The sequence below is a fragment of the Olea europaea genome, chromosome 20 (genome assembly GCF_002742605.1).
Source record: "Olea europaea var. sylvestris chromosome 20, O_europaea_v1, whole genome shotgun sequence".
Classification (NCBI taxonomy): domain Eukaryota; kingdom Viridiplantae; phylum Streptophyta; class Magnoliopsida; order Lamiales; family Oleaceae; genus Olea; species Olea europaea.
In genome coordinates, this window is record NC_036256.1 from 17,577,983 (window position 1) to 17,591,507 (window position 13,525).

At 33.0% G+C, this 13,525-nt stretch overlaps 1 protein-coding gene across 1 annotated transcript; it reads left to right on the top strand.

Annotated features, from left to right (window-relative positions):
• The first annotated feature begins 6,474 nt into the window (after positions 1-6,474).
• Positions 6,475-11,210, top strand: LOC111369250 (aluminum-activated malate transporter 13-like). The gene is made up of 6 exons (XM_022990706.1): positions 6,475-6,696; positions 8,358-8,498; positions 9,258-9,530; positions 9,755-9,864; positions 10,142-10,285; positions 10,588-11,210. The coding sequence occupies exons 1-6, from the start codon at positions 6,477-6,479 to the stop codon at positions 10,918-10,920; spliced, it is 1,221 nt and encodes a 406-aa protein (XP_022846474.1). The 5' UTR covers positions 6,475-6,476; the 3' UTR covers positions 10,921-11,210.
• The last annotated feature ends 2,315 nt before the right edge of the window (positions 11,211-13,525 follow it).

Here is a 13,525-nt window from a genome sequence, read left to right on the forward strand (position 1 = left end):
AAAAATATCCAAATACACAAATGTGTCCAATTAAACATAAGGCAATAAGAATACAAACTCCCACTAAAACACGATATCCTCAATAAATCTAACACCCATACGAGCAGTGTGCTCATGAAAAACCTTGGGTGGCAATCCCTGAGTAAGCGGATCCGTAATCATGGAGTTCGTTCCAATGTGCTCTATGGAAATTTGTCCACTCTGTACTCTTTCCTTCACGACCAAGAATTTAATGTCAATATGTTTTGACTTAGATGTGCTCCTGTTGTTGTTGGAATACAAAACTACCGAGTTATTGTCACAACATAACTTTAGTGGTCTTTCTATGCTGTTCAGAATGCGTAGCCTAGTGACAAAGTTTCGCAGCCATATTCCTTGGTTAAATGCCTCATAGCATGCTACAAACTCTGTAGCCATGGTAGAAGAAGCTATGAGTGTCTGCTTGGCACTCTTCCAGGAAATAGCTTTTCCAGCTAGCAGATAGATATAGCCCGATGTGGATCTTCTACTGTCTTGGCATCCAGCAAAATCAGAATCGGAGTACCCTATGATCTCCAACTGATCCGATCTGTTATATGTGAGCATGTAATCCTTTGTTCTCTTTAAATACCTCATAACCCTTTTGGCTGCTTTCTAATGATCCATTCCAGGGTTGCTTAACTATCTGCCTAGCATTCCAACAATAAATGCTATGTCTGGACATGTACAAATTTGAGCGTACATTAGACTCCCAATAGCTGATGCATATGGAATCTTCTGCATTTCCTTAACTTCAAGGTCATTTTGCGGGTATTGTTTGAGACTAAATTTGTCTCCCTTAGCAACAGGGGTGTCACCTGGTTTGTAGTCTTGCATGCCAAACCTCTTAAGTACTTTATCGATATAGCTCTTTTGTGACAATCCAAGAATACCTCGAGAGCAATCCCGATGTATCTGAATCCCTAATACAAAAGAGGTGTCACCAAGATCTTTCATCTCAAAATTCCTTAATAAAAATCTCTTGGTTTCATGCAACATGCCTATATCATTAGTGGCAAGCAGTATGTCTTCAACATACAAAATCAGGAAAATATGCTTACTCCCACTGAACTTGTGATACACACAATCATCAAGAGCATTCATCTCAAAACCAAATGAGATAATTACTTGATGAAATTTGTGGTACCATTGACGGGAAGCTTGTTTAAGCCCATAGAAGGATTTCTTTAATTTGCAAACCATATTCTTGGGGTCTCCAGACACAAAGTTTTCTGGTTGCACCATATAGATCGTCTCGTCAATGTCGCCATTGAGAAACGCCGTCTTAACATCCATCTGATGTAACTCCAGGTTAAAATGCGCAACAAGTGCCATAATCATCCTGAAAGAGTCTTTCGTTGAAACTGGAGGGAAAGTCTCTTTGAAGTCGATGCCTTCCTTTTGTGTAAAGCCTTTAGCCATAAGACGAGTCTTATATCTTTCCACATTACCTTTCGAATCCCTTTTGGTTTTAAAAATCCATTTGCAACTGATGGGCTTCGCACCTTCTGGTAATGGGACAAGATCCCAAACTTTATTGTCTTGCATAGACTTATACTCCTCATTCATGGCATCAATCCATTTTCGAGAGTTAGAACCCTGCATGGCTTGATGTAAATTAATTGGATCATCTTCCATCATTCCATTATATTCCTCGTGTTCTTGGAGAAATACTATAAAATCATCCAGAATAGTATTTTTCCTTTCTCTCGTGGATCTTCTTAATGGCATTGGTTCTTGAGGTTGTTGAGTTTGCACTTCTGGAATAATTACCTCATTTTGGGTGGGAAATTCTTCAACATTGTCTTGTTGAGGTTCTGGATATACTTCTTGATCAATGACAGGTATAGAAACATGTATATTGTCAAAAGTAATAGTAGGAATCGAGACCGATCCTTCCTCAACTTCTTCCTCAAATACAATGTCTCTAACTATATTTCTCCCTCCAAACTCAACATTCTTAAAAAATGTTGCAATTCCCGTCTCAAAAATTGACTTGAGTGTGGGATCATAAAATTTGTAGTCCCTAGATCGCTCAGAATAGCCAATAAAATAGCTGCTTACTGTTTTGGAGTCCAATTTCTTTTCATGTGGCCTATAAGACCTAGCCTTAGCTGGACATCCCCAAACGTGAAAATGCCTTAGACTAGGCTTTCTGCCTGTTCAAAGCTCATAAGGTGTTTTAGCAACAGCCTTAGTTGGTACTCTGTTCAGAATATAAGCTGCGGTCTTTAATGCCTCTCCCCAGAGTGATTTTAGTAAGTTTGAATGACTAATCATACTCCTTATCATGTTCTTAAGAGTTCTGTTTCATCTTTCAGCTACACCATTAATGCCAGGTGATTCTGGCATAGTGTATTAAGGGACGATTCCACAATCCTCTAGGTATTTGGCAAATGGTCTTGGACATTGTTCACCTGATCCGTCATATTTGCCGTAGTACTCACCACCACCATAAGATCTAACGTTCTTTATCCTTTTGTTGAGTTGATTTTCAACCTCAGTTTTAAAAATTTTGAACATGTCCAGTGACTCAAATTTTTCATCAATGAGATATAGGTACCCATAACGTGAGTAATAGTCAATGAATGATATAAAATATTATTGACCATTCCAGGAAGCCGTAGAGAATGGTCCACAAATATCTGTATGTATCAATTCTAAGACATTCGAAGTTCTGTTAGCACCTAATCTCTTTGTTTTGGTCAGTTTTCCCTTGATACAATCAATACATACATCAAAATCAGTAAAGTCAAAGGAATTTAAAATACCATCTGACTCAAGTCGTTCAACTCTAGCTTTTGATATGTGACCTAAGCGCTTGTGCCATAATTTTGCTGAATTTATTTATTTAATTCGCGTTTAGTACCACGTGATTCCACATGCAAGGTTTCATTATATGATGCAATAATATCAGGCAAATATATGGTATCATATGTAGATAACGAACCAGTACCAATAACATTTGAATTTAACAAAAGACTAAACTGATTGTTTCCAAATGAACAACAATAACCTAATTTGTCCAATGAAGAAACAGAAATTAAATTCCGTCTAAAAGACAGTACAATGAAAGTGTCTTTCAAATCCAAATAATAACCAGTTCTTAATAACAACCTAAAAGTACCTATTATATCAACTTCCACCGATTTGCCATCACCCACATAGATGTATCTTTCACCATCACTTGGCTTTCGGTAGTTCAGGCAGCCCTGCATAGAAACACTTATATGAGTAGTAGCACTAGAATCTATCCACCAAGTGTTTCTAGGTACTGACGCTAAATTATCCTCAGAACAGACCAAAGTAAGAAGTGTACCTTTCTTTGCATGCCAATCGCGATATTTGGCACAATCCTTCTTCATATGTCCAGTTTTGTTGCAAAAGAAACAAGTTCCTTTGTTTTCCTTCTTTTTTCTTTTGTGCTGGACCCTTATGAGCAGCTTCATATTCCTTCCTCTTTTTCTTGCCCTTATCCTTAGAAATGTTTGCCAAGTGAGCACTTTCAGTCCTTTCTTGCTTCAACCTTTCTTCCTCTTGCACACAATATGAATGAGCTCATTTAGAGACCATTTCTCCTTCTGGCAGTTATAACTAATCTTAAATTGACTGAATTGTGCAAGAAGTGAGATCAATACCAAATGGACGAGCAAGTCATCAGACAGCTCGAGCTTTAGTCCCTTAAGTTTTGAAACAATTTGAGACATCTCCATGATGTACTCCCTTATGTTTTCCTTGCCTCTATACTTCATTGAAATCAAACTCTGCAAAAGAGTGCTTGTTTCAGTCTTATCGTTTTTCGCAAAACGCTTCTAAATTTTAGCAAGGAACTCCTTAGCATTAGATACCTCTTCGGTATCTGCACCTCTAAAGGCTTCCGGAATGTTGCGCTTAATGATCATTAGACTCATGCGATTTGAGCGATCCCATTTTTCAAAGTTCCTCTTTTCATCAGGTGAACTTTCTTCCACAAGAGGAGTGGGTTGCTCAGTCCGAAGAGTAAAGTCTAGATCCATGCTACCAAGAACAATCAATATGTTCTCCTTCCAATCCTTGAAGTTTGTCCCATTAAGTATGGGAATAGAGTTAATATTGGCAGATATAGTAGCAGATGAGCTAGCTGTAGAGAGAACAAAGTTAAAAAAAAAAGATTAATTATGCTCGATTTAATATCCACATTTAATAATTGATAAATTCAAATAATGGTAAATCCCATCTTAAGATACCTAGTGCAACATCAACATTAAGTTTTTGGACAGTAATATTAATTGCAAGTGGTACTCTCAGTGTAGTGATCAAATATTGACAATAACTCCTGTCAAATAATAAACCCATCTTTGGACTGATTTATTATTCACATTGAAACCTTATAATTGTCACATATTCATCACTACAAGTGTGTATGTAATTCGGCCAGATATTAACATTCCTTTAGACCGGCTAATTTTCGCATGAAAAGACATACACACAACATCCAAGCATCATAAACAAACCAATCTACACAAAAGAGGTCACTTTGGTGACATATTGTTTCAATTAGTTACTTAAAATGCTAGACAAACTTATTTATTTATTTATTTTTTAAAATGATTACCAAAATTTTGAATTAGATTGTCCCAATTAATTAAACTTTAATTAAAACCTTTTAAAGAAGTATTAGCACCGAAATTTGAGAAAGAGAAACCCCAATTTGCTTCAATAGATGCCTATGTAAATTTTAGGGACCTTTGGGTTAATAATTCAATACTTTAGGGGTTAAAATTTTGAAAATTTTGAAACTTTAGGGGCCAATTTTAATTAATTATGAACATTGAGGGCTTTAATTACAAAATTCAGAAGTTAAATGGCCCAAATTAATTAATTTTCAAACTTAGAGGGCTGAATTATTAAACCCGTAACTTAAAAGGCCCAATTGGATGAATTTTAAATTACAGGGGCTGAATCTTTAAAATTTTAACCTAATTAATAATTGCAAGTTGGTCCCTGAAATTACCCAAATTGCACCTGAAGCTCCCGTCTCCAAAATTCACCCAGAAACCGAATTTTTTTTCATTTTCCTGTCCAGCGCCAGCCGCGTGCCGGCGCCACTGTTGCAGCAACGAAATGTCGCTGCCGATAGCAACACTGCGTGGTGCAGCGATTTGCACCACCAACAGCGCTGTCGGCAGCGATGGGCACCACTAACAGCCCAGCCAAAACCGAAAAAAAAAAATCAAACACAGCAACTTCTAAATTCAATATTATGCCCCGCAATTCCTCAAAAACAAAAACTGATTTGATTTCTTTTCTTTAGTCCAATTCGTAAATTTCACCATAGGATGCTGGAATTACAGTTGAGGATTCCAAACAAACTGGTTCTATATTTTTATCCATGTTCCAAAACTTAAACCATTCGTATAAGCAAAAAATAAGAATTGTAAAATCACAACCCATAATTTGATTTCATGGCATAACATCACTGACCAACATATGCAAGAAAATTCGATTTTCAAAAAGTTAAGTAGGAAATTGCAGTGCCTTATTTCTCATACAGTTGATCCAAATATCATGCCAGATTCTTAATAATAACGTGAAGAAGATCAAATAACCCAAAATTTTTCAAAGATTCAACGATGAAGTGGCTTTGATACCACTTGAAAGAATTTGTAATCCAAATTTCTAGATTTGAAAGGAACTAATAACCCAATTTTAATCCTTTCATAAATATATCCGCGTTGAATCAAAGAGAACAAAATGAAAGTGGAAGCGTACCTTGATCCATGATTATAATTGATTTTGTTCGGATTATGATCTTCCAATTGATCTGTGATTTTCCTTAGAATTATTGAAGAAACTCTCTGTTAATGGGGATGCAAAGGTTATTAAAAAAATCATGTCAATTGGGGACCCCATGATAAATAATTTCTAGGCAGTTATCATCTTTTATTTGTTTTAAATTGGCACATTATCAATTTAAAACAACTACCCGGCCTCTACACTTTAATCCCATAATAATTGATACCCATCAGTCCAAAATTAAATTTATTGGATCACTTTAATGGACAAAAACTATAAGATAGCAACGCACACTTTAATTATATACATGTGTGGCCCCAATTGACAAAATTTTTCCAACATCAACTTCACCAACTATGAAATTATGGACCAGTTATCCATCGAAAAAATTAGGTATGTGGTGCATTCGATGAGCAGAAACCTTTCACCTAATACGTAGTCAACTTAAATACCTATTTCAAGTGAATAGGGACAAAATTTGCCTTTGATTTTGTAGGGCTAATTGAGTCTGAAAGTCAAACAAATTAATCTAAAGGCCAAACTACTGAATTAATGTAGGGTTTGAAAATAAGTCTCGTATTTATGTTGGAAGGGAGCATGGTAATTATGAATCAAAACTATTTGTGTATATAATGAGCTTAAACTTACAAGTTCCATCGCAAACATAGACAACTTGATTATATATGATCGATCAGCAAAAGAAAAGCAATTTTTCTTTTGTCTGTTCCCTTGAAGAAATGGCATATATAGGGGGCAAAAGAGAAGTGATTCATAGCGTTAAGTTTGGAATTGCTTTGGTTTTGGTTACACTTTCGTATCTTCTTGATCCTCTGTTCGAACGTGTGGGAGAAAATGCCATGTGGGCCATCATGACCGTTGTCCTCGTCTTTGAATTCTTTGCAGGTATTGTATAACTATCCAAAATGTTGAATTATGATCTAACAAAGTTTAGTTGGCTTTACTTTTCATGAAAAATGTCCTTTTTTAATTCAAATCCCTAAACTTTTGTAATCTTTGATTATCAATTTTTTCATGAAAAATATTTTTGATTTTTTATCACATGATCATATTTTCCTTAAAAACAGAAAACTGTTTTCTTTAGGGGGTGGATATTTTTATTTTCTATGTAATTCACTCACTCTTTTTCTTTCTCATAAATCCACTAATAAAAAATAGACAAGTATAATATTTTCTAAATTAAAAACTAAATCAATTAAACACATTTAATTAATAATTTACATATAAATAAGTTTTAGACAATTGAATTGTTTAAAAATTATTTTCATTCCATGCTCGCAATCAAGTATGCCCTAAAAGTTTAATTGGTACATGTAAATCTTATTTTTAATGTTGAACACTAAAAACATATTTGGTACACATATGATGGTACTATTATAGAGTATAATGGATAATACTTTTAAATTTTTTTATCTTTAATATCATCCACTAATATAGTTCAACCCGACTTTCCAAACATACCATAACTGTGTGCCTGATACGCAAAAATGAAATGGATTTTAGTAAACCACCTCAAAAAAGAACAAACTTTTTTAATTAAAATTTTTAAATAATTCATCTCACGTGGTGGCAGATTTATTTTTATATCAAAAGCCTAAAACATGAATTTTATTTATTTATTTTTTTAATAAATGGATAACACAGATATTTGAACTCAGTTCTTCAATTTTTTATATTTGAACCACTTCTTAAATTAATTAAGCTATTAGAGGTGAGGCATATTTATTTATTTGACTTTATAATCAACAAATCAGACAATTTGAAAGAGTTATAAAATATGTATATAAATTTACCATTTTATTTTTAAATTATTTGTGTTACTGTGTAGCAAATTGATTTTGATTTAAAAAATTCCAATTCCTGAAATATGAGCATGTTTGGCTTAAAATATTTATTTGTAAGTAAATAAGTAAATTTTCAAATGAGTGATTTTTAAGAAAGTTATGTGAAGATATCACTTTTAGACGGATTGGAGACTGAAAGGTATCCACCACTTTTTGCTTACTAAAAAATCTTAATTTTCATCTCTTTGTCCTTTCTTCTGCGTACCACTTTCTTTTCTAACATGTTATAAAACTCTCGTAATATGTAGACATTCTCAACAAACTGGATAAAGTTAATGAGAGTTCTAGCCAATTAAGACATTGCTTGATCATCAATTCAGACAAGTTCTGTTGTCGAGATTAATCCTTTCAAATTTGCTTAAGGGACATTTCAATAAGTTGCACTCAAGTCAACTATAGTACTCATTTTTCACGAAGAATTGACCATCTTAAGAAAAATGTTAGGCCGGAAACATATTTCTTTCAGATGGGAAACATATTTCAATTCGACCTAAAAAATAGATTAGTTAAAACAAATTCCATATCGTAAAATTTATATCCTTATACGCTAAGTTTCAATTTTTAAGCTTACCAAACCAAGCTCGGGATTTGATTTAATATCGTTTTGATTTCGAAAACTCAAATTCCACTTTCACTGGATTCCTTTCATTTGAGTTTTGTGAATGAAATTAACATTGTCTGCTTTCATAACAATTTGATCAGGCGCTACACTTAGCAAGGGAATATATCGAGGAATTGGAACTATAGTAGGTGGTGGATTAGGGTGTTTTGCTGCAGTTCTTGCAAATAAAAGGGGAGAGATGTTTGAAGCTATTGTTGTTGGCACTTCTATTTTTATTTTTGGTATGTATATAAAATTCATCCTTCCTGCATTACATCCATATTTCTTATTTCTATCTCAAACTATGAAGTAAAATTAGTTTTTCACAATATATAATTATATAAGTTTGTCTCTATATCAACTTATAATATACTTTAGATAATATGGTTATATATGCTGTTAAAGTAGATGAAGTTGAACTCTCATCTATTTATTAAATTTTCACATAGTACTTACTTGAAGAAAAAAAGTAAATTTGTACTAGACATGAAATGGTGTTTTTATACAATTATAAACAAATAAATATGTAATCTCTATTAAAATCATAATTTTTTGGATTGAAGAGTTTAATATATGGAATACGTTTCATAATAACTCTCCAAAAGAGAGATTAAGACACTCTAAAACATTTACCTCCACAACTACATTAAGAAAAAATCGGAAGAAAATATATCTAGCGATCCAAATTAAGTAGAGGGTTGACTATGCCAAAATTTATTTAAATAATGCGTCTTATACATAATGGTTTTAGGTTTACATATAGATGAGTGTCTCAAATCGAAAATGAAAAAGTTTTATTATTATTATTATTTGGTAGAAAAAATTCTGACTCAATCATATCTTAACATATCATGTATATGTAAACGATTATGTAAATGTATTATGTGTAGTGTAACCCTAATATGATTATCAGCTCCAACTTTATTTAAAAAGAAGGCTTACTTTTAGACCATTTTTCTTCAACCTTGTCAAGCCACATTAAAGTAAGTTATATTACACAGGCACTGTTGCAACATATATGAGGCAGCTTCCAAAAATCAAGAGGAGATACGATTATCCAGTGATGATCTTCATTCTCACCTTCAATCTTGTCCTTGTATCGCCTGTACGCTCAGAAATCATCGTGGGTTTAGCCCTGGACCGACTCGCCACAGTTGGTATGGGCTTGGCGATCTGCATATGCATCAGTATCTTCATCTTTCCTATGTGGGCAAGCGATGAACTTCATTACTCTACAGCCTTCAAATTTGAAAAACTTGCCTCTTGTATTGACGGTAACTATCAGATTCTAGTCAGCTTATATGAATTAAATTGCAGGTTTTAAAATGCTGTATTTTTATACATTTATGGTCAGAGGCAACATAAATAATTTGGAAAAAATAGGCAAAATCGTCAAGGGAGCTTTTTTAAAACAATAACAAAAAATTAGTGAAGTAAATGTAATGTCCATAGGCGACCGCCTTATAATTCACTTAATACTTAAGCCGACTCTGTGTAGGATGCTTGGAGGAATTTTACACAATACCCAATGATACGGAAACCCTACAAAGTACCGTTATGCAAACCTGCAAGTCTATACTGCACTCAAAGACCAATGAGGAATCACTAGTAAGTTTTAACTATTATATTTCTCTTAAAGGCGTGCCATAAAAAATGACATACTTTATGCTTTGCACATGCACACCGTAAAAAGTGAGTTACTTTTTATAGTATTGCTTTATATGGTGTTCAACTGTATGCTATAAAGAACTTTTTACGACATACAATGCTTTATTGTGCTGAATGTCATGGAGATCTTTTATTTATATGTACATTCCCTTCCCTTTCTAAAATTTTTCTCACATGGTACACTTCCATCGGTACAAAATTTATTCATATACCGCAGGCAAACCTCGCTAGATGGGAACCTTGGCACGGAAAGTTTGGATTCTTTCATCCATGGGAAAAATACCTAGAAGTTGGAGAAACTCTTGGTGAGCTTGCTGCAATGATTTTTACTTTCTATGGATATCTCCAATCATCGAAAAAGGTTTGTTACACACAAGTGTTTTTCTAAATGCTTAACGTGTAAGAGAAGAAACTTCAACATATTACTTCACATGCATGAATATACACGACTTTCATTAGTAGCAAACAGCGGGACGTTGAATTAAGACCTTTATATAATATGATATCATGTTGATCTACCTCTTGTGTACAAGCAAGATTCTTCTTTCGTTGCCCTCTCAGTGGCGATACTAGAACCAGATATCTTGTTTTAGGAAGAAATATTTATTTATTTGAATTTCTTTATTTGTATGTTACTTAAATGATTTTAATTTCGATGGCCAGACTTCATCAGTGATGAGCCAGGCAACGAAGGAACCAACTGAAATCGTGATGCTATCACTGGTGTGGATTTTGAGAGAGTTTGGAGAAAGTATTAAGAAGATGAAAAGATGTCGTGCTAGTGTTTTGATAACTCCGAAATTGCAATCTATGAAGCTGCAACTGAACCTAATATATTCCGCAGATTCCACAGTAGAAGCACAAGAAAATGATGAAAAATTCAAGATCACTTGCAGTTCATTGTTGATGGAAATTGTTGCAAAGATGGACTTATTGGTGAAAGAATTAGAGGGACTTGAAAAATTAGCAAAATTCCAAACAGAAAAGTATGAGTAAACCGTCTTTTGCTTGAAGAAGCTTTTGAAGGCTCGTTTGGTCATAAACACGGTTTTAGATTGCAATGGGAAACAATACGTAGGTACTATTTCTTTTTTAGGGTGTCATATCCATATTTCGTAATTGGTCTCAATGCAACAATTAGGATAGCAGGAGTTTTGCGTAGTTGATAGTTGAGATATTAATTTTGAAGTCAAGAGTTTAGTATTTTATTACATCCCGAGATGATAAATTTTACTTTCACTTTTCTTTTCCTTCCCACCCTTGACGCAGGAGCGTATAATTTGTCAGCGAATAATTCAGAAAAGAAACGAATGTAAAGAAAAGAACATTTGACGATAAGAGGAAATATAAATTTATCATATAATCAATGGTTGTTTTTATTACAGTGCAAAAGCCCTTTATATAGGGTTTCAAATTTAATATTTAAGAAATAAATATCTAATAAAAGCTATTAAATCAAACATTAATTATATTTCCTAATACTCACATTAAAATTGGGTTTCCAATTCAAATAATATCTCTTATAGTATTCCATGTGTTGGGTTGTGTGCCTATATAGTATGTTTTGTTATGATAAAATAATTATTTGTAATAAATAAATTGTGATTTTATTTATTTATTGCATTTATTTGTTATTGAACATGCAAATTAAAGTGCATATGATCACTTGTGTTAATATAAGTTGAGTGCTTGAGTTGAGAAATATAGTATGACAAAACTTATATTTTGATCATAAATAATTTGTTTACAACCAACGTATGAGGATTGACACCTTGTACTGGAAGGCTGTAGTGTTGATTAATTTACTATTTAGGTTTGTAATTTGTCTATATTATAGAAATAGTTAAATGTGACATTAGTATATTTGGAGTATATTGAACGAACCACGTGTCAAGTTTAATTATATAGTATAACTGTGAAGAGAATTAAATTCCGCTTAATCACTATGTATTTCATTTAAATCTTTTGATATGGTTATAAACATCTTTTTCATAATTTTAATGGTTCTTTGATTCATCAATAAGTGAGATCAATTTGACTAGTCAAATATCTCAATAAGTTGGGAACTTGAGAATGAACGAAGTAAAGAACATAAATTTGCGTCATGAATCGTCACCCTGAAAAATAGGTAGAGTGACTACTTAAGTATTTTCTGTTGAATGGTTAAAATCTGAGCTTAATGTTCCTCAACTGAAAAATCTGATGCATGAAGTGCAACCTCATTCTGCACTTCATTCTGATCGACGTTTAAGGACCTTCAATTTAAGAGATTTATATTTATCAATACTTTCCAATTCTATATCTTTTTTGTGCTTGTATTTGTTTTAGCTTTCAATCTCACTTTTGGTAAAAGAATTTGCTATAGTTAAATCTTATGCATGAAGTGCAACTTGACCTTCCGTTGGTTTATTTTTATATTTATCAGTACTTTTCAATGCTATATGTTCTTTGTGCTTGTATTTATTTTAGCTTTTGATCTCACCAACAATATGTTATAATTTTGTCATAAAAAAAACTCTTTGAACAGTGCGGAGAGATAGCAAACCGTCTCTCCACATTGTGCGGAGAGTGCGGAAAGACTTCGTCTCTTCGCACAGTTCGGAGAGATTTTTTTTTTGTTTTAATTTTGGTAAGTGCTTGTAATAAACTAAATTTGGTCATTTTTTATATACAATTATGCTTAGTTTATTTAGATAGAATGCTTTTTTCCCTTACACTTTCCTTTTTTCAAATTGTTTTTTCTTTCTTTCTTTCATAGGTGATGCTAATCAACCTTTTGAATCAAGTGATGTTCATGTTAGTGTTGAATATACAGAACAAATTGGTAAAGAAAGTATTCCTCATCAACCTTTTGTTTTGCCATCTTGCAAAATTTGTGGTCCTTGTGGTGCAACAAAATTCTACAGAGAAAGCAAAAGTTTTTGTTGTTGTGATGGAAAAGTCAAATTACAGTTATATGATATGCTACGTGAAATGTATGATTTATTTACTTCTACATCTTAAGAGGTTGTAGCTTTTAAAAAAGTTGTTCGTAGTTACAACAATCATTTTGCATTCACTTCATTTGATGTTAAGTATGATAAAGAATTGTGTAAGAATAATAAAGGTATATATACTTCCAAAGTTAAAGAACAAATATACCATTTCATAAACTTACTTGTACCAAAGGATGAGAATCCAATGTATTTACAGTTATACTTTTATGATTTTGAAAATGAAATTTGTAATAGACTAAATACTTCGAACAAGTTTTATAAGTTCACTTTAAGAAAGTTGATAGATGTTCTAAACAAAAATCTCCATTCAAAGTTTTTCCGATCATTAAGTGAAGTTAGTGATTTAGAATAATGTCGTATTTTACTGAGGTCTAATCCTGATCTTGATCAAAGAGTATATAACTTGCCAACATCAGAACAAATGGCTGTAGTTTGGGTTGACGATGACCCATCTGCAAATATTAGAGATCGAGATTTATTAATGTATGGACATTTGGGTAATGCATATAAAATTCAATACTATTATGGTTGTTATGATCTTCTTCAATATTCACTACTTTTTTCGTGTGGAGAACCTGGATGACATGAAGGTATTCAAAAGGTAA